Here is a 23,192-nt window from a genome sequence, read left to right on the forward strand (position 1 = left end):
TATACCTGAGAGTTTTACAATGGAGCAGAATATGTTTCCCTAGGAGCATGGGAACAGATCTTAAAACCTTTCTGACTGCAAGCAACTGACGAGAATTTGCAGAAAAGTGTGTGCATTTGTGAATCGCTACCAAGAAAGAAACACAGGAAAAGCTCTACCCATACTCAAATGCAGCATCAACAGACTGTCCCCTAACATTTACAAGCAGATATGCTGAACACTTCTGCCTCTTCTAAAGATTACGTAGGAGATAGAAAGGGATAGAAGGGGAACCTTCACCCAGCATCTTGGGAACATCAGAGCTGATGATCCCAAGGGCAATGTGTTCTATTCACTGCATATTAAAGTGCTGCCCTCTCCACTGCATTATTAGTCGTGGATATACAGCTCAATAGACAAACTGAGGCCTTTGGCTGCCATGTTACACTTGCGCTGTACAAATCTTGGATTTTCTAACTTTCTGTACTTGTCTGAGTACTTTCTAAATACCTTTTTATGAGTCTAACGTAAGCTTTCTCTGCTGGAAATAAACACTTGGAAAAAAGTTCTCACACATACTTTTACTTACATAAAAGTAAGTAATACCACATGGTTTCTTATAATTCTATATAATTACTTAAATTGTTTTATAACAGATAACATTGTTTTTTTCTATAAAAATGTTTTAAACACAACAATATTGTCATAAAGGATACTAAACTACTTTTCATTCAAAAGAGGTCTTACTTCAAGACCTTGATTGCTACAGGCTTCAGTTAACGCAACACAACACAACACAATACAATATTGATGTCATGTGGGAAAAAATGTCTTAAGATTTAAGGGGCAGAATTCAGGTTTCAAATGGGTTGCATCTGTAACTCAAATTTAGAACTCCTCCTTTCCCCAAGCATTCCCCAAGGTGATGTGGCCATGTTTGGGTAGAAATTAATGCTAATCATTACTCAGTGAAGTTTTGTTCTGTATCACCCATACCCAAAGCCCTCAGTAGCTCAGCTTTATTCCTGTATTTAGGCCATCTTGTAATTACATGAGAATTTTAGGCACTTGGTAACTGCCGGACTCACCCATCCGGCCCTTTCAGTGCAGTTAGAGCCTCTGTCACATCCTCAGATATCATACAGATGCCCTTTCCTTTTTACTTTGGGGCAACTGTCAGGAATAATCTTGGGAGATAATGCGACTTTGGGAGCCAGCTGTCCACAGAGCCAACACTGCGGCGGAGACAGGAGATGATGATGAGGGCTTTGCAGGAGGAAATGGGGTCAGAGTCCATTCAAATTTTTCTAGACAACACTGTTGGTGTTGTCTAATTTAAAATTCTCAAGATAGATTAGTATGAGATGGAATGGTGCTGTTATCCCTTCTTAAGTATCACAACTGTCTGCATATAGCTCTGGCTGGGCAGCAAAGCACCCACAGTTCAGGAGGTGGAGATAAAAATGAGAAACTGTTCATCTAACATCCCACTCACCTTCCTGAAACTCCCAGTATTTCACCAAAAGAAAAGTAATTCTTGAAACACATCACTGTTGTTCATGTCCTTCAGGCCTCCCTTCTGCACTCACAATGCTGAATATTTTGCGTGCTGAGCAGTTTATTAACCCCTAATCACCCAGTTACTTCTGGACTCCACTGCATGTGTAATTACCTTTTCTCAGGTACAATTTGCCTGACAAACATGTCAGAACACTTGCAACTTAGTCTGTTGAAACTGATAAATGCTGTCTTTCCACAGCCCAGGGGCATAATTAACAGGCAGTTATGGAAACACGCAGAAGCGGATTCAGGCCAGCAGGGAGCTCCCAGCCTGGGCCATGTCGCGGCCCTGTGGCTGAGAGTGTGCACTCAACCCGCCGGGATAGGGCAGCCACAAACCTGCCACCCACAGCAAGATTGCACATGAATTTAAAACTAAGAGTGGGATGAGATCTGTCTGGGAACAAAGTATCCTGCCAAAGCAACCAACAAATGAAAAAAAGCAAGGGTGAAGCAATGCAGTGGGTGCTGATCCTGTACGTGCTCAAGTAGAAGCAATGCTACTAAGACTCTGGGAAAGGAGGAAAAAATCAAAAGCAGATCTGAACGAAATTCAGGAAAAGCAAAAAGGGCAGGATTGTGGGTTTTTTAGCAGCTTTGCAGCATCCGTGGGTTCAGTTGCTCCTGATTTCTGCCCTATGGTGTTTTCAGGTTATGCACCCGCACACTACGGGGAGTGCAAAAAAAGAAATCCTTACCTGACCTCTGGATAACCCAAACAGGAGATTAGCCCATTTCCAAGCAAAGCAGGTTGTCACACTGTTAGGCCAATTGCTTCTATTGACACTTTGCATAAACATCTTACACAGGGTGATCAGAAAGGACTGTTATGCCATTAACGCTCTTTTTATTTTTTTATACCTAAGCCTTACAGAATAAAGGCCTTTCTGAGCAAGGGATAACAAAAGGGTCAAAAGGTCACAAACATTCTTTTAAGTAGGTAAAAATCTGGGAAGTTTGGATTCGTTGAAAAGTGCAAATTAGAAGTTTTCCAATGCTGCATCCTGCCGCATTCCAGCACCGTCAGCTTTTTCTGATTTTACTTCTATCTAATTTGTTAATCTTCTTAATTGCACATTGTTACTTTTACTTTTAAATAAGCAAATGCTAAAATCTTAACTTTAGGAAATAGCAAGCTGTCTAATCTTCTCAGCTAATCGGTGATCTAAACAGATTTAGACAGTGCTGTTAAAATCCACACAGGGATCGGTGTGAAAATACAGAGAGTTTTTGCTAAATTTGTACAACTGAGCAGTCTCCTACGTACAGTTTTCACCTATAATTTACACTGTGTGTGGTTTGCACTGTGTACCACAAAATATTCTATATTTTTCTTTGTTTTGTTTTCGCTTTGATCAGAGATGGAAACAATCTCCCTTTAATAGTATAAAAGCCACCTGCTGGGCATTGCAGACTACAACTAATTGGTAAATTCTTTGAAATTTAGATATAATGGATTTTGACCTCTTTAATTAAAAAAATCCCAAAGGTTTGAACACTGGTGAGCTCTGCTGGGAAAGCAGTGGTGCCAAGCATACACAGCTGCAGGCTAGGTCAAACGTGCTTTTTAAGAGAGAATACTGGAATAACATCACACTTTGAGTAAGCACAGCTTTTGACCTAGAAAAAAAGGCCTCATGACCATTGGCAACATATCATTTAAGTCACTGAGATAAAACAGTAGCAAGTATATTAATAATACTGTTAGTAGTCCTGGAGTTGGGAGACGAAGAGGACTTTTCCACTTTAAAGACAGTAAACTTGCAGAAGCCACTCACAATCATCCCACTCCTCAAAATCCCTCCCAAGGAGCTCACACTGTACCTACAGACACCTTCTATTCAGGAGAGCAAATGAGTTCGCTGACCGAAGAGAAAGCATGTCAGACTCCTTGTTTCATAATTTCTGACATAATGCTAACCTTACAGTGGAGCTATAATCTCATCAGCTCGTGAACTCTGAGGCAACGCTGTCTTCCTTTTGTTAAAACCCTTATTTATACTCTGCCCAGCAGAACGGGGCCACGGGCTGCGGCTGGGACTTGCTGCACTAACACTACTATGAAACAAAGTCGCTTTCTTTTTGGAAAGACAGGCACAAGTGAACATACATTCCACAGGTATACACTTATTTTCAATGAAATAACAAAACCCCCGAAGGAACAGTAAGGTAACATGCTCATTAGTTCACAACACAACCCCTCTGTTTTTTAAAGCACACGCTCTGTGAAAGCACTTAACAGATTGGAACTAAACGCAAAGGACCAAAATCAGAACCGCACAGAGAAAAGTCTTGCTCGTGCTAAGCATCTCCTGTTTGCAAAGGAGGAACGGAAGTATTTAAAATACAGGTATCTAAGTCTGGCTAACAAGGAGAAAAGGCAGAGCCTGAGAACTGTGGGATAACAGCGCACCAACCGAACGCAATTATCACTTCATCAGTCCGTGCTCCTCACTGCCGACAAATACCTTGTTAGCCTGGTTAGCAAGTCTGCCTGCCACTTGCCAAAATATTTGGTTTTATTTACTCCTGGTGACTTATTTTGTGAACGTGGTGAATTTTAAAATCCCCCCTACCGATCACATAACTGGAATAACACACTCGGGTCTTGTATTTCAAAGTGCAAATTGATCTCTTGATCTGCGAATGTCTCCCTATAGTTTATGCTGCCCTTTTTCTGGATTGGTAGAACAAATGCATTTTCAAAGTGACGGTATGGGGACTTAACTATGCAATTCCCATTAGTGTCAATGGGGGTCGCAGGCTAAATTCCTACGCGATGCTTTGAAAACTGAGCCCCGGATTTTCAAAGGAAGGATAGTTTGTGTTAGAAAGGCAGTGTCTTTCAGTTTTTAAGCCTACCGCGTTTAAACGTGTTTTCTTTCCCTCTCTTTCTAAGTACTAAGCACTCAGAAATTGTGCCTAAACTGAATACACTTAAACATTCGAAAGAATGAAGCAGTTTGATATCTAAACATTTACATCTGTTTCAAATTTATAAGTGAAAATTGTATCTGTTGGGATACAATCTTTGACACATTTGTAAGTGTGCAACAAGTAAACGCAGAGGCTATGACAGCCCGACCTTTGGGAATTGTCACTATGCTAAGAAAAAGAGAGAAGTTTCCTGTTTTTGAATATATCCTTTATAGCCTAAATTCTCCCCAAGGGCAGAATGCTTCCCTAAAATGTGGACCTTCAGGTACGCTCTGAGAGATGCCTGGTCTTGTCATGTATGTAAGCCAAATGCATATTTTGATTTTTTGGCAATGAAATGAATGTGGCCTGCATATACTGCTGAAGCCACGTAAACAAGCTTGTTGCTGTTATAACCAAAATACAACTCCTGTCGTATAGCTTTAACAAATCTCATGAAGACATCAAGGAGCCAAAGATGTAACTTCCAAAGAAAGTCACTGAAGTAGTCACTGAGGTAAATAGGCAACCCTATGCAGTATACAATTTAGCGACAAGTAATAGATACTCAAAGAACACTTGCTTGACTACAGTGCAAATGTTTATTATGAAGCATGCTCTTCCTCATCATTAATGAGTAAGCTGACCAGTAGCAAAAGAGCTGTGTTTTGAGCCCAGAAACCGGCTGGAGCTTGAAAAGCAGGAGCCTGGCAGGCAGTCAGGCTCCAGAGGGCACAGCTCTGGCCAAATTGCTCCTGTCCATCCCATCAGCCTGTACACACAGTCCCTTTAGACAAAGCATAGAACTGTCAGTGGTAGAATGTGTGTGGATTAAACATCGTGCATTATGCAATGTTTGGGTTAGTCACCAACTTTTTATTTTTGAGCTCCTAAAGCAGAGGCACACTCTGGCAAACAACATGCAGGGAGTCACAAGTGCAGCCCCAAAAACAGAGCTTCTGCCTCTCATCTAACAGGAATTGAAAATATCATTTTAGCTGTAGAATCAAGTCTTTAATATATCACAGTTACTTTTACAGCTGTTGTTTTCATTTTGCTTCTGTTTTTGTTTTTTCTTTTTTCTTTTTATACACAGGTGTGTCAGTAACACTTAAAACAAAACTTACCAGGAACACAATTAATTTGAGGTAACCTTTACAGCACAGTTTAAAAAAAAACACATAAATCTTTTGTAAGCATTTTTTTTCAATAGCATGAGACTTAAAACAGTCTTGTTTTCAATTATGTGCTTGTCTAGAATCACATAACATCATACAACTGCAACAAAATTTAAATACAAAGCACCTTCCACGGTGTGTTTTGCACCTGAACACTCCTGTTCCATCTGCCATATTTACAATGCAGCAGCATCCATGTGAGTAGCTCTTCACTAAAGCTCAGTATATATACTATGCTGTGAAAAGTCATTACTTGACAAATGATGTTTAGAACTATTCTAAACTGTCCCTATATACATGCATGTCTAATCTGTACTGTCAAGCTGCTGCACTCTGGGACTAAACATCTGCAGTGGTTTGTTCGAATATAATTGCAGTTCCAAGTTTAAATGTTAATCTGATTACTTTTAGGTTTGAAGGCAGGAGTTTCTACAGTCTCAGCCTGTGAACACAAACGGATGTCTACAGGAAGACAAGTAAGTATAGTACAGCTCCATGGCATCAGACCTGCAAAGACACGCAACTTCAGCTCTTCATATGAAACTGCAACTCACAAAACTGACCCAGGAAGCAGCCAGTTTAGCTCCTGAGAACCAGCTATCTACTGGTAGGACTGAATGTTTCCTTTTCCCAAGTCATTCCTTGTCATGGAACAAAACACCAGATCAAATAGCATCTCAGGAAAATACTGAAAGTACGCTGCTGAAAATATTGAGGCTTTCAACCTAACAAGAAGATATGTATCAGGTTATATAGCTTATGAGTATCTCCTGACTGTGCAGCACTTGGTTTCCACAGAGTTCAGTGATCTCTAGTGGGCACTGACAGAGGTCACCTCTTCCATCCACTCTCAGGCAGCCATCAAAGGCTCCAGCACTTTATATCAGTTGATGTAATGTTCCAAAGAGGCTGCATTTGCTCTACTCTCGGTCCTCCTTCAATGACTGTGCCTCAGAGCACAATCACAACATCCAAGTACATAGGGTCTATGCCTCAGTACTAAAGAATGTCTACAGCACATCAATGGTAGTTGCAAGTGTAAAAACATGTGCATCAGCAGTAGCACAAATAAAAGTTTTAACCACAACTGAAATATAAGACACCAGAGGCCAGAAAATAGTGTCTTTCCTTTTGTTTGCATCAAAAAAGAAAAAAAAAATCCAGTGCAATCTATTAGGTACAGACACTTATAGGTGTGCTCATCATGAGTTTACTGTAAACAGATAATTATTTCTTCCAAAGTAGTGCATTCAGGGTACGCCTGCACACCCACCCTTCATAGAAGATGAAGTTACATCCCTGAGGGAAAGCTATACTAGACCTGGGAACCACTGGACAAGGAATTCCACAATCAGTAGCTCAGGAATGTAAATATAGACAAGTTAAGAGCAAAGCCTGAGCCACTGAAGTTTCCTATTCTTCCACAGACAACCTTCACTTTTTTGTTCAGTTACTACAAGTAGTTTACCTCTACATATATATCCATCAAATGGCTCTAAAAGCATTTTAGCAAACACTGCAGTCCATATAGAATCACAGTATTTGTTGGGTTTTTTGTTTCTTTTGTTTTGCTTTTCTTGCCTAGATAACTTGGTTTAGCAAAGGTCTCTAAGCCTAGTAAGCTGTAGTAACAAGAAACTCAGATAACCCAGACTTTGTTTTTGTAGGCCATTTGTGAAGGGTCTTTCTTTTCCTGAAGCTATGTTTACAAATGTTTTTAGGAAAAACCCTTCCTGCTCAACATCAATATTCCACTATTTCTTCTTTTCTAAGAAATACACCTTCAAGAAATTCTCCCAAGAAGTTGACATTTTTCCTTAGGATATGCAGTTTCTCATCACTTTCTAGATGACATTCCTTAAAATGTTTCATCTGAAAAACTATATTTACAATTGCTATGGAAGAGAGAGAAAAAAAAATATCCAGGCTATGCAATATGTAATTCTTAATGACTACTACTCTTCATACCTTACCTCCAATGGATCTCAATATACATGGAACCTTGCAAGGGCAGGATGACACGATTCAGCCTCAAATGCCTCCTGCAATTTGAAAAACTTCCCCTGATCTTACTTGCCACTTTGAAATGTTATCCCTTTCTGGGAAGTAATCTTGTGCTAGATTCTTTTGCTTCTTAAATGAACATTATTCTCACCCTTTATTGACTGACCACATCTATTATCACATGTAAGCAGTGTTAATCCTCTAGTAATTAACACCCTTATTAAAGTAATTTTAACTCAAAGAAGTTTAAATCACATTATTGGTTTTATTTAATTAAGCTACAGAGACTGTTTTATATTGTCATCTGAGGTTTCAACCTGTGTCTTTTCAATCTACAAGGTAGGCAGCTTTCCCTCATTACCTAAGTAATTCCATCTACGGACTAGTCAACATCACTCTTTTCATGATGCACTTTTTAAGCCATACTCTGTGTCAATAGATGCAAGACTTAGGCACTACTCTGAACACATGACCAGTCCCTAAACTATCATTTGGATATGCATTTCAATGACATTATCAAAAAGAGGACCAAATTAATACATCCATGGGACTCAATATCCTGTTAGTGCCTAAAATGAATGAGCAGCTTTTACAGTCTTCAGACACACTGAACATGAGCAAAGTTTTTTTTATTTAAAATTTAGACTGGCCAAAAGAAAGGAGAATCTGAATGCACTGAGTGGACAAGCTACTTGAAAAGGTTTGGCACTTTTCCTGTTGCTTAGAAAATAAGACACTTTTTAAACCAACATTTTTTTGTGTGTACTGCCTGTTCCTCCCTATGGGAAAGTATCTGGTAGCCTATGTGCTCCTCCAGAGATCAGGTAAGCTGCTCAATTGACATGTTTGACACAAGGTCAAAAGATGAAAACTGTCTTCTGGTTTAACTGCATCATGTTACACTGTGCCCTCTGGAGGAGTGTGGGCTAATTGTGTGTCCTCCTGGAACGATTCCTGGAGGCACGACGTTGAAACCAGGAAAGCTTGCATTCTCCAGGTAATAAGACAACCTGATTGCTACATGGACTCTATAGACCATTAACTGTGCACTGAAAGGCCTTTCGTTCCTTTGGAGAAAAACACCTCTTCAGACTTCAGCTGTTTAAAAAAAAAAAAGTCTGTTCTTAATGGGTCTCAGCATAAATCATAGAAAATGATAAACACAGAAAGAAAAAAGGATAAGAACAGTATAGTGCTGTTAAAGAGGCACTGACTTTTTCTCTCTTTTTTATATCCTTCATCCTATATCTTGATTTTTTTCATCTCCTCACCTTCCAAAATTCTCTCTTTCCTTTTTCCCATTCTTTGCATTTCTGTTCTTATTCATCTCTATTTTTTATTTTTTTCCTCCACCTTCACTCTACTACTGGGGAGTTTTCTGAGTTGTGCTGCTCTTTTGCTAATAATAGTCAAGGGAAAATCCTCTCCAAGAGTTTTTATAATTATTATTTAGGTTTTAAAACACAACCTGCATGTGAAATTTATATTATATCGCATGGAATATTAATTATGTTGATTGATGTAGTTTAATATAGGGTTATATTATATTGTACAAGCACTTTTGAAGATAGTTATTTGTTCTAAGACATTACTGTGCAAATGAATATATAGTCATTTCTAAATGTATGGAAATGTATACTCCAAATGAACACTTTCACCAGTGCAAAGGTTTGGAAGTCTTCAATCGTGAAGGCATTTTGTGCTATAAAACAAACAACAGAAAAAACCCTCCCTGCTCCTTTCATTCACCGCTCTTGTTCTGAAGCATGGAATTCCTTGATGTCCTGGATTCCTTGTTGTATAAGTTCTTGATTTTACAGAATTTTCAAGTGTCCCTACAGTGACTCTCAAAGAACAGATGGATTATCTTTCTCACTTTACAGAAGTATCTGCCACAAAACAAAAATAAAATAAAAAAACAAAACAAAAAGAGGGGTGTGTGTGTGGAGGGGGGGGGGGATGTTTAGCCTGCTGCCCGTGCTTGACAGGGAATTCAGAGAAGGGTTAGAATCTAAATATGTTGATTGATGCAACTGAAAAATACTGAGGGCAAATCTGTAGGGTAAAGTGGTTATTAGCATAGCCCAATATATGCTACGTATAATCAGAGATATTACCTGTATAGCTAAGGCTGGAGTATGTAAGCAATTTCGGGGCAGAAATTACTGACTACACTGAAACAGCTAGCAGCCCCATGGCTCCCTGATGAGTGACCAGAGCTCATTGAGGCTAAGAACACAAATAACAAGTAACTTGAAGGAAAGCAACAATTTTCTTCTCTTGTGTTGTTCATTTAACAATGCTCATTCATTAGTCATAGGAACCACATACCACCCACAGGATACAGAGGAAGTCCTGTGGAGCTGGGGGCTCCCACACTGAACTCCATCCATCAGCTCAGAGCCACAGAAGGACCCAGACACAATGGCAGAGATCCTGTAGCAACAGGCTGTCAGCAGAAAGACAGCAGCTTGATACAATCTATTCCCAAACTCCAGGAAAGTCAAGCACTCAAATCTTGCTAACAGTAAAGCCTTGAATTTGTATTTATGATATTTCTCGTGGGACAAAAATAAAGGCAAGCATCAGCTGGCAAGCAAAGTTGCCAGTAAAAAACTGTCAGAGAAATGCTTCATTCCACTATATAGCTCCCACTGCATGGGCTCTATATCAGTGACTCAAATAAAGGGTAAGCAAGAGTTAATAAATGTAATAGGCAGTGGATAATTTTTTTCTATTTCAAGCAAAAGATTGAAAAATTACGTGAAAGTGAGTCCAGTGGCAACTTTCTAGTAATAGGTACTTCTGCAAAATAATAGAAAAGGTTTCCAATGGAATACCTTTCCCATGTAAGGCTCACTTTTTTGCTTTCTCTCATAACATCCTTGGAGATGCTGCTGATTAAAACTTGCCTGTTTCATAAGTAGTTTCTCAGAGACATAAAATGGAAGTTTTTGAAGAAATCAAATACTTCATTTGAGAAAACAGACCTTTTGGTTCCAGTATTACAGACAAGGCCTAACTGGGACATGTACTTCAGCTACTGAGGATACAGCTATAGTGCCATTTTCAGCACAATCTTGCCGTGAACTCATCTGTAACCAAGAGATGAACTTTCTTCAACAGGAAGTTTTCTGGAGATATTGAGTATCATCATCGTAACAGTTCTGTAGGTTTTGAATGAAGTGACTCCTTCTAAACCTTGCCTTGTGAAAGTACAGTTGATTCTGAAAGCTGATTAATTCTCACAGTTGGTACTATTTAGACAGGGACTCAGATATATCCATCTAAAGAATCTTGACAGGAACTTTTTACTTCTTTTTTTTTCCTTTTTTTTTAATATCTGCTTTGATTCCCTTCTCCAGTGAAGTTTTTATTAATTTCTGTGATGGAAGTATTTACAAGCTGGAATTTCACTGCACTGGTCTATGAAAAATCAACTGTTTCACCTGCACATGGCTAAGAGGTCAACAAAAGCCTTTGCTTTTTGAGCTTTAAAAACTGTTAAGTTCACCTAGAAACAGCAACCTTCTCTTGCTCAAGCAAGGCTTGTGCTCCTATGCAAACATTATCTGTAGGTCTCAATGTCAAGCTTCATGAATTCTACCATTTACTACATGATTTCTTGGCAGCTCATCTAACTTGTGTACATATCTGGCTTGGTAAGTGGACAACTAGAGAATTGTGGCCCTTGAATGGACTAGCCCAAAGGAATAATAAAGAATCTTTTTTCTGTGTTTTTGGAAACTTACACAGTTGCAGGTACGTACAGCATTCTTTACTGTCAGTTAGAAGATGCCATTCATTTCAAGCATTACAGATTTCAGTACACATTATTTTGTGCATAATATTTGCACTTTTCTCTCGAGAAATTCTCAGGTTTTTGCAGAGATGGAGTAGTGTATCCATTTGTACACTGTTTTAGTTAAGCAAGCTATTGAAGGGGCTCCTGAAGGCAAGTAGAAGAATCTGTACACTGAGTTTTTAAAAGTTGTTTTTCAGGTATGTCCCCTATGCCAATAAGCCAGGATCTAGAATGAAAAAAAAATCTGGTGTAGTATCACTGTGTTATCTGCACTTCTCTGATGAAAAAGAGGCATTCAGAAGCTGACCTGGATACAGACCATTTTGCAATGGATTTGATGAATGATTTAATGTCCCAAAGAACACAGATCTAATAACTGGCACGTGTGCTCTCAGCTTCTGGCAGCAATGGGGCAAGAATACCTACTGCCAGGAAATGACTGACATGCCATCCTGCTTTCATTATCCAAATCCTTATCAAGATAGTGTATCTAAAGTGTGCTTGGTGTTGACCCTCCCCACTGCTAATTTCTGTGCATTTGTTTCCAAAGCTTCCTAATTCTTACCAGCTGGCAAGTATAAATCCCATCTCAGTAATGAGCTGCCTTCTGTGTACAGAGCACTGATTGAGATCTTCCTCAAAGATATCTACGCACACAACTCGTGATCTCAGCCTACTGTGATTACCTACAGGCTTCACAGAGCCTAGGCAGAAAGTCAAAAGCAGGAGTTTCCATTGGGAAATATAAGTGCATACAAACTGTTATGTTTGTCAGAAGATTTCTCATTTATTTGTAAGACTACAGTACTCAGAAAATGTGTTGTGTATTCTCCGCAAGCTGTACAACACATATTTATCATGCAATCACACACACAACTGTGTTATTTAGAATACAGGTATGCATGTATGTGCATGCTATCCAAGTATGACACAAATAGATGAGAAACTGAGCATTGCAGTGCCTCTGCTCTGTTCAATGTGTGGACTAAAGTCCTCTTTCTTGCTTTACTATGGATCCAATTTATGGAAAAGAGGAAGGCCAAGAAGAGTTGCTTCCTTTTCCAGCAAAGTCAGGGTCTGTGACCTGAAATCCAGAGAGGCACAGCTTCTGTTTTGTTGCTGTCTGAAACCTGAGCTCCTTTCTTTAGCTGAATAAGCAGCATTGCACTGAAAACTAGAGAAGTGCAAATCCCATTACATAGCACCCTGAGGCTGGGCTTCATGTTACAGATGTAACATGCTCCTCTGCTTGTTCAGAGAAGCCGGGGAGTGAACGTGGGGGGAGAAAGGGATCAGTAAGCATTGTGAAAGAGCCTCTGTGAAGATGAAAGTCTCAACAACAATTTCCCTCAGGAAGGGGAAGATGAAATATTCAATACTACCTGATAATTAAAAATTCAAACTGCCGTCTTATGAAAGAGAGGCTTACTTTTATCTTTAAACTACAAGGATTTTAAAGTCTTATTCCTAAACAGACTGTTAGTGACTTCTCCCTCCTGGAGAAACCTAATGGTTTCTCTAGTTAAGAGCCGTGGAGTAGGGCCCAAGGATGGCTGTACCTGATTCATTTCAAAGCCAAGGCACTTTGCAGGCACTGGATGCCTGCAGAGCCCATGCCCTGCAAGAATAATGGGAGATCATTTTGGCAACAGCTTGCAACTTATTCTCTGACATCTACTGAAAGGCAGACAACCCAGTGGCTGAGACGAAGTCCAGCAATCTGTTCCACATTTTCTACCTGCAATGAGTCACTACTCAGTTCATCAGGACAGCAACAGCTCTCACTGATGAATAAGAAGCAAATTTGGGCAACAGAAGAAAAGGAAGGACAACATTATGATGCTAATAAGAAATTTCAGCTTTAAATAAACTTACATGTGTTGCATGCCGCTCTACTGTTCAGAAGTTTAGTGGTATTTCTCACCAACAGTACAGCAAAAAATTCATTACAAAGCAAGTGGACAAGTAGCCCAAAAAAACTACTAATCCAGTTTCCATTATGCTTTGCACACAGAAGAAAATGCACAATGCTCTTAAATGTTAGATATAAATTTTTAAAAGGAAAATGTACGGTGTATCAAAAATGACTCAGAAATGCACGCTTACTTACACACACATACAGAAGTCTGAGAAAAATGTGTCTGCTCATGTTTCCACGGTGCATTATTCTGTACATTAATTGTACTGATTGAATTATGATTTTACATCTAATGCATTTCTAATATTATCAGAATGTTAATATATATGGCTGAAAAATACTTCTCTCATCATCTCTGCAGAATTTATGGACCCTGTCATTCACAGTCATTGGTCTCATGGACTGTAAATGGTGTTACCACCTGAGTGGAGACTCTTGAGGTGGTTCCTTAACTTGGAACTTGCTAACCTGGTGGTTACCTACAACATCTGATTCTGCTTCATTTCAGACGGATATCCCTGTTGCAGGAACAGCCCTGAGAGCAAGTGGGGGATATTAATGTCACCTCCTCAGTTGCCAAGAGAATACATAGATCTCTTCATCCCTGCTGAAACAAGAAAACTCCACAATCATCAAACTAGCTTAGTACTTGTCAGAGATGAGTCAGTAGAGGAAGATTTGTTTGAAACTGAAGTAATGCCATGCTGAAGAGAAGCATGAGAAATCACTTGACCAGGTTATCATTATTGTCCACTACACACTACACTGGCTCTCCAAAGAAGAATACACACACTATAATACTCAGGCCTTCTCCCTGAAGTGTTTAAATATGCAGGATATCCAAGAAGTTGTCTCAAATTCCAAAACAGTAATACTAACCTTTAGACACTAGAGAACAGATCATAACCAGGACAAAACTAATCATGGAGAAGGCAAAGCTTTCTCAGAGACTAATTCAGGTAGGATGAACTAAGACTTGTTTACCTTCAAAGGTTAATTCCAATTGACCTAGGATCTGAAATGGTAGTAAAATCCCCAAAGTTCATTCCACCTCATTTTGGGCCAGTGCACTATTTATTCAGGCTCCCTATATAGTCAGTAGATTATCTTCAGAGAGCAATGCAGGTCACAGGAGAGCCAGGTCATCTTCATGAGATGCCAAAGACCATTCTCTTTTAAGAATCACATGCCACTTTGATAATCGCCTTGATGAGCTGGCTTGCTCCTCAGTGCTTAAAGTAAGGGACATGAAATGGTGCACCCAGGTATGACCTCTAGTCAAACCTCAAGACAAACAGCATATGACACTATTACAGCAGCTGTATAGAAATGAGTGAATGTGTATATGAATGTGTGTGTATAGAAATTTTCTTAATAGCTGCTTGCTGCTTTTGTAGCTGCTAAACTAGCTGGAGCTCCAAGTTTTTAGAAGATCGTGGTTGTGGGATCCTTAATTAGTACAGGGAATTGTATATTGGTATTCTCTCTAACGTAAACTTCAGGTAGCCCTCTAAGAAGATTCTGTATGTTATTCTATGGTTCTATAGCCACTGCCCATATTCACAGTATACAATACCCTCTTATCAGTCCAGGGATTACACTATGCAGTTAGATAAATACTTTGGAGAATAGTTCGCTGGCTGCAACGCAATGACTTACAGTGATGCAAAAGCCAAGTGTGTTTTTGGCTATGCTCTTTACATATCCATCTGCACAAAGCAAATATAATGGCCTCATCCATTTTAAGTCAATCACTCACACAAAGCAGACTGTCTGAACATGAAACTGTCCTGGATTCATTTTTCTAGATTACTTCATGTGATATATAAGCTCCTAAGTTCTTCAGAAATTGTGCCCTGCCCCAAAAGTTTTCTGTTTTGTCTGCCAAAAAAAACATAGCAGAATACAGCCAAAAACATTTGAATTAGAAAGAAGTCTATGCGTGTAAAAGCCTTCCTCCAGGCAGAAGAAAACAGAATGGAGAACAAATATACCTTGTGTGATTAGTCAACTGCATGGGATAAGTAATGTCTGTAAGATGCTGAGATACTATAGATATGGGAACAGAACAAAAATCTTTATTGACCAGGGTTTCTCCAGATTACTAAGCTTCTTTAAGGAATATATTAAGTATTTCCAAAAGTGTAAGAGGAGACAGTATAATAAGAAATAGAGGCTCAAAGGGGACGGTGGGAAGTGCCTGCCCCATTGCCATTCCCAGCTTCTTGCAGCTTTCTGCAAATGCTTTTTTTTTCCAGAAGCAACTCGTTCTCATGTCAACTTTCTATTTGCTCTTTTGCATTTGTGGGAAGAAGGAAGGAACTAGGCTTGCAGGGAACGATATACTGTTCATACACTGCCTTCATGGACTGTTAGGATGAAAATTCCAAAGGCAATTCTTTTCAAAGCTGCTTCTTTCCCTGTGGTAATCATCCAAGTGTAGCTCTTCCCTCTCTTTCTTCCAAGCTTGTTCCTCGTAAGTTGCTTTACTTCTTTAGGAAAATGTGCTACAATATCCTACTGCCCAATCCTCATTAATCTTACACATTGTCCTAGTACAACACAGAGAGAGTAAGCTGTTGTTGAGATAACTGGCTTCCATTAGCAAGCATGTGATTGGCAGGACGATAAAGTCTTTTCCCTTGCAGGTCAGCTGCTTTTTAAGAAGAGGGCAATCCTGCTGATCCATCTTTTAGCTACAGTCTCTCACTGGGTCCCAAATCTCCTGCCTTTTAGCTTTGATACGGTTCAAGCTTTCCTCCTTGTATCAGCCCCTACCTGTCATCAGCTCCTCTGTACCAAACAGCCAATATCAGAAGTTTGACCTCAGGGCACAGTCCGGGTGGGCAGGTAAAACCTGACCACTGGACCTACTTCCTTATCTTTCATATCCTGCAATTCATGAAGAAGTATCAAATTCAAACTAAAAAACAGAAGCATGACCTTTTATAAGAACTTTCTGAAAAAGGCTCTGTTGCTTTTCTAAGTATTCTTGAAAAGAACTGTCATCTACCCTATTAAGATAGAAATGGATCACAAATAAGGAAGAGATGGAAAACACTGCAAATCCTCACTAAACGCTAAGTGTTATTTTTTATGTGCTCTTGCAATACCTATGCACTTTTGGCAAAGCATGCAGTGATATAGCAAAAAAAAAAAAAAACACCAAAAAACCAAAACAAACAAACAAACAAAAAAGCAAAACAAATATAACAGACCTGCTTACATTTACTTGCTTGGATTGCAGCCTACACTTTTGCTGTTTAAGAAGCTTCAGAAATCAATTAGATTTCCATGGGATACAGAGCATTCTCTATAAAATGTTATTTGAACCAAGAGAATTCTAAATGTAAATTGCTAACATAAACTAACTGCTATTACAGGCAACATAATCCTTATTTACATGATATGCTCAACAGCTGGTACTTAAAACTTATTAAATATTATTTATTTCCCATAGCAAGTATGTGCCCACCCTGCCTTTCTGCATAGCTGGAAATCAGTTTCCCTTGAGACAAACATAGGCTCCACAAAGATTTATAGTGCTCAAGAGGATGAAATAAATGATTCCAAAGATCTCCCAACATTATCTCCCTTTAACTAAATCATCTTCATACAAATTGGAAAATGTTTAGTCAATTCTAACACTGATAATAAAATGAAAATAAAAGAGAAACCAAAAGAGGAAGGCTGTTAGTCAAGGCAAGATTTGTATTTTGCCAGACTTAAACTACCATACGTGTTGAAGTTTGGAGCTCCTAATGTTTAGGTATCACATTAATAAATCCTACAGCCACGATCCTAGACTCTCCTCACAAAGGCCAAGCTTATCCAATTGTAGATATCGTTCATTATGTTACGTTCCACTGAGAACATAATGGATAAATCTACCTTTTCACTTTCTCATTTAAAAATACGCTTAGTCCTTTCTAATTATCAGGAGAAACTGAAATACAGTTTCCAAAGGAATTTTCCCTTCTGAAATGCCTTTTCATTATCTTAACATGAAAAAAATTACTGAACTATTAAAAGCAAACATGTTCTTACTACATAGATGATTTTGCATTTCTACTCTTTTCTGATGACTTTGACAGACACATAATGGTGCTGAAAAATATTATCAGCCATCTGCAGAGAGCTAAAGAGCCTCCTTGTGCAGCTGATGATTCATTTCACTATTTAAAAGACATTTTGTACATGAAATTTTATGAACCAAGTTCTTCTTTAAATTTATTTCAAGTATTAAAGGTTTACAAAAGTGAACTGCTATGGTTGAATATACTATTAGAATTCAGAGAGCAGGGAATAGAAGTGGCTATGTGTAATTAAGATAAGTTGATTTTAGTCTGAAAAACAACCTTTCTTTTGACAAGAACTGTGGAAAAGTGCTTTCAATAGTAAGGCACTTCAAATTAATTTTGGTCTAGAATAAAGATCAGCTGGTAAGAAGTGACTTTCTAACTGAATATGTACCAAGTCAAGGTAATATGTTAAATTGATTCTACTCTCCAAGAAGTCATTCTCTAGAAAGAGAATTGCTCAGAAAGAAACAACAGTAACAGCACACCAGGGTAACGTGTACTCTTTCAAAAAAATCATCACAGGATCTTTACAAAACAGTCATGACCAAAATTCAACGTTATATTCACGTAGTAATTGCACCAGTAGCACAGTGCCCCCTAACACCACATTTAAGAAACAGTTTTATACTAAATAACAAGGAGTAGTGCCACTAATAACACTTCAAGTAGCTGCTTTTCAAAACCAATTACATGGGAATGCTAAAGCATGAAAGGTTCTCAAATTTAATAACTCCAGCATTGGTCAAAAGGGGAAATTAGTAGGATAAAAAACAGCAGCTAGTGTCTTACTTGTCTGAGGTCGATGAAAGCTAACTGCAGGGTGTCTCCCTGGAATCCTGGCACAGGCTCAGAACTAGCAAACACTGCAAGAAAAAAAAAATTAAAAATTATGGATGTAGATTTTTTTTTTTAATCTAACAGAAAAACGAGCTGTATGCATTATAAATGATAGCTAGCATTAAAACAAAACCAGTTGGACACAAAGACATCACAACTAATAAACTGACTCTAATCAAAAGCCAACCAACCAATCAACAAAACTTTCCAAGAACAATACCTTTAGAATGACATTTAGCAATTCTGCTTACAATTCTAAACCAGTAATAACGCTATAAACATTAAAGCCAACATCTTTACATTTTCAGCCTGAGGTGAATGATTACTGAAGTATTTTGAAATAACACCAATTCCATGGCTGTCAACATATTTTCCAACATCTGCTTTTGTTACAACATCTGCTCTAAAAAAAAAAAATCCTCTATCCAAACAGCAATAAAAGACAGACACTAAGTTGGGAGCTTGTTTAATGCATGGACAACAGGTGGAAAGCTCTCAGTGCCACAGTCAGAGCACAATTGAAATGTCTGCTCATGATAATGAACTTCTGCCCTTCTTGAACCCAAAAATAGACTGACATAACTGGAAGGTAAAGCTATCTCCTAAGTACAAAAAACAGTAACACATGAATGAAACAAACTAGCTATTTATTTAAGTTAGGAAACCTCAAATATTTTCAAACCTAAAAATTAACATATGTTTTTATTCATTTTAATTTCATATGCAAGTTGAAGGCGACTAAGGAAAAAAAAAAGTCTATAAAAGAAGGGTAATGTCACAGATTTCTGTCATCATTAAGTAAAAACAGTAAAAATAGAAATTCATTAAAGCTAGAAATCCCCCAAATTGTACATCATAGTTAAACTAATAATCAGGAAATACCATGAAGCATTGATTTACTATAGAGAAGGTCAATGCTTTCAGGAGATAAACAACAAAGCTTTCCAGCAGCCTCCTCCTTTGTTCATGTTGCAGAGTGCTATCAAATCAAGACTTCAGCAGTTTCCCACTTCCTTTTATGAAAATCACATGAATAGACGCTCAGCAAAATGTCCAGGTATTTCAGATTGCTTCAGGATGTACTCAAAAGAAGCACTGATGGGATGGAATTTTATAGCCCACACGTTCAAAAGAATCCACTTCCAGGCACTGTCTTTTCTTAAATGTAAAGAAGGAAGTAAGTAAAAAGCTTCATGATGGTAACATTTTAAAAGTCAGAGATCAGACATGAAGCATGTGCTACGTAAGCAATAGTCTTATATATGATCAGAAGGCCTTCTCACGAACTCAGTCCAGTCCTTCAGACAGCAGTACTGCAGTAGCCTAATAACCAATGTCAAGGAAGTCATTGACTGTGTGCAAAAAGATGAAAAGGAAACTATCACTGATTTACTGTTTCTTGTAATATAAGAAATAATAGACAATGAAATCAACACAGAGAATTTTACAAATCAAAATACAGTACTTTTTCATAGAACACAATGTAATTATGGGACTCATTCTTACAATAAGTTGTGCATGACAGAAATACAAATGAGAAACAAGTAGAAATTTAAAGAATATATATTTGTAATACAGGCCCTTCAACAGTGGTTAAACAAAATAGTCTGAATACATCTGTTCATTAGATTTCTATGTATTTCTGGAAGATGGATCTGCAATGGGAAGGGCCACTCATTGAACAGCCCAGTGTTTTATGATCTTCTCTAAATACTGCCACTGCTGGGAACAGGTTGCTTGGCTAAAGGTAGCCTCAGCCTCATTCAGTTGGCACTTCTGATGTTCTTATCCCAGTCTACATTTATAAAAGACATTTACAGAGACACCCACTGTCTCACACATCCACTCAAGTAAGACATCACACTTCAGAAGAGTTTAAGAGAATTTTTCTTAGGCTCATCAGCTTGAGCAGTCAACAAACTCGATAGTGTTCATGCAGGTAATACAATTGAGAATTTATCCTGACATATTTAAAAACGCAATATTAGTTTGTTTCACTATAAAGCACCTACTACTCAGATAGCTACAGAGCAAGTATGCAAGGCCTCAAACTAAATTATTATATATGCTCTATTCTCTGTAATTACGATTTTCTATTATAAACTTACTCATGACACTGGAGACATTCATAATAGCATAAACATTTATTCTCCCATTTGGGTCATTTTTGACAGGTGACTACAGAAGAATTTTTTTCATTATTAAAATTTCATGAGTTCAAAGGGCAAAAAGATAATCTACTTATGGTAACGGTCAGACAGACCCACTCCCTCAGCTCAGGGCTTTTAAGTTTTGCTAACAATTAGGCAAAGCTAATTAAATATTTTCTACTGCACAGCATTTTAGGAAGATATTATAAGAACAGGATTAACATTCTTAATGTCTTTGTCCTAGGAGTCCTTTTCCAGATAGTAATGAAACATTGTCATATATAGATCTTTTAAAATATTTACCCCCTACATTCATGCTAATCTTAAGGAGGATTTGGAGGTGCAGGGGGCTACTTGTTTGTTTGCTTTAGCATGCATAAGGACATTCAGGAATTTTACAATATCTGAGAGTGAAAATGCAAAGATCACCATTAAGACTATCATATACAAGGGTAAACAACTAACTGCTCGGTAGTTTGAATTAGGAACTTCAATGCTTGCAGAAAAATAAGCTGAATATACACATTAGATGAATCTCCTATTCACAAAGATTTGTCAACAACTTTTCCTGCGCTTTGTTAATACCACTATGCCCTTTTCTGAGTATACAAAGCAGGATCTTTGGCAGAATGTGTTGTCAAGCACGCCCAAGCTTCTCACTATTAAGCACAGAAATACAGTTCCTGTAACAGCCAGTTTGGGAATGTAAAGGAAGTAGAATACAATGAAAAAAAAGATGTACCAATACCAAAATGGGCTATAAGGTAACAGGTAAACAATAATTGTAAACTTAAATGTTGTAAAGATGACTTCACTTTATTTTAAGTATTTCAATTTGTTCTTCTCATTACATTTTGTATAGAGGATATATGTGAATTTATCTATCTATCTATCTATCTATCTATCTATCTATATATATATATATGGATGAGTTGGATATCTTACAAAAAAGCTTGTGTCTGCTAAAATGGAACTCAAGACATATGTGAGTAGTACTGAATTTCTGTGTTCTTCTGGATTTATTAACAGGTCCCTTCATTGTATTCTCTCAAAACGCAGTCTCAGCCATCATTTATGTGTGCTCTGCTGGTCTGGGAACTCAGTACTTATCTTATTCTCTGACAGTTTCCAGCTCAACTGCAAAAATTTAAATCAGCATCAGACTTTGGATCAAAAGCTAAATTTAGGGCAGCTTCCGTCAGTGTCATAGCATCAATTTTCAAGTCAAAGGCAGAGCTGCAACAGTATTTTTAAATGAAGTGCAGAGAATGGGTGAATATCAGAACAGCCTCTGGCCACTTTGCAGCCCTGCTGGATGCTCCAGCTGTTCAAACAGGCTGGGGGGAGCCACGCTGAGGGGGCCACCAGCTGCCAGGCTCCAGCCCTCCCTGAGCACGGCCAGACATCACTGCTTCCCCTGCTCCTCTGCTGCCATATGTGTCCAGCAGATGAAGGATTGTATCAAGTCAGCCAAGTTGACCTGGCCTTGTAGATGGAAGACAGGCAGGTAAAGTGAGGGGCCTCCAGAGGAGCAATCCTCCAGCAGGATTTGGGTTCCACAGCTCCTGGCATGCTCACCTGGAGATCACCTCAGTGTACACTCAAGAGAGAGCACATGGGTCACGAATTCCATTTGGACTTGGACATTGCAGCTCTCAATACATCACACTGGTTGGAAGGTATATTGCAACCTGCCTTGCTCTATATGTTTGCTATCTGATGTCATCCCAGAATTTCTTTCACCCTCAGCAATAGGCAGGGTTAAAAACCTCTCCATTCTTACACAGACTCATGGCTGGATGAAGAAGGAAGCCTACTCAATTGTCCCTCCTTCTGCTAACTGATCCTGTCTCACACTTCAACTATATTAAAATAAACCTAAAAACTACAAAAGTTACTGATAACTTTTCCAACAACTAGAATTTCTGACTAGTTCTACTTAATTAATAAAATGTTGGTGTAAGGTATCTAGATCTGGATCACTTTGTAAATTAAAGCATTATGTTCACTTAAATTGTAGTGTGAACTTCAAAGCAAAAAGTTGTTGTCTAAATTTGTATTTAAAAAAATTTATGTTTATTTCTGTGAAAGCAAAAAACATAGCGTGAAACTATTTGTATGAAGAAGAAGGCAACATATGCTTGCATGGTTGGACCTCTTCAGCAAAATGGCTTGATAATACTGCAGCTGTGAAACACCTTGGCTGAGTCAGAGAAATATATACAATCACTTAGTAATACAACATTCGTCATAAAATTTTCATATTTTAAAGCCTATACTAAATTACATATAGTATTTTACCAGCACATTTTCTTGATGATCAGAAAGATACTTCTGTATCTTTGCATATCACAAATAACATAGCTCAATGGCTTGTTGGCTTGTTGTGGATTTTTGATTCCCTAACTCAACCAGCACACGTTCCCAAAGGCTAAAAAAAAGTTTTTAGTTTGGTCTGAAAAAAAAGTTTTTAGCCTGGGTCTAAAAAACTGTTGTGCTATTATTTACACCTTGATTCTCATGAAGTGAGCTACACCAACCTACACCTGAATTCCACCTTCGAGAAATGGCAAATGCCTCTCCTTCCCAACCCATTTTCTTCCTTTGGACACTGAAACACTGTATAAGCAAAGCCCAATCATTGGGTTATCTTCAATGGAAGCAAGTACATACATAGTATTTCTCTGAACATTTTTGTAAGAAATCAATTATTCTAGTGGAAGATGATCATTAAGAAATAATGACATGAAAAACAAAAGTAAA

The 23,192-nt window shown here is 38.3% G+C and overlaps 1 protein-coding gene across 5 annotated transcripts in view; it reads right to left on the minus strand.

Annotated features, from left to right (window-relative positions):
• EXOC6 (exocyst complex component 6) overlaps positions 1 to 23,192 on the minus strand; it is an 84,211-nt gene that overhangs the window by 5,184 nt on the left and 55,835 nt on the right. For all 5 annotated transcript variants that reach the window (XM_065746727.1, XM_065746723.1, XM_065746722.1 and 2 more), the window contains one exon: positions 18,232 to 18,305. In XM_065746727.1, the coding sequence (XP_065602799.1) occupies positions 18,232 to 18,305 (74 nt within the window). The remainder of the gene's footprint in view (positions 1 to 18,231; positions 18,306 to 23,192) is intronic.

This window comes from Cyrtonyx montezumae, unplaced genomic scaffold (assembly GCF_038088225.1).
Source record: "Cyrtonyx montezumae isolate F1298 unplaced genomic scaffold, pur_monq_1.0 scaffold_4, whole genome shotgun sequence".
Lineage (NCBI taxonomy): Eukaryota > Metazoa > Chordata > Aves > Galliformes > Odontophoridae > Cyrtonyx > Cyrtonyx montezumae.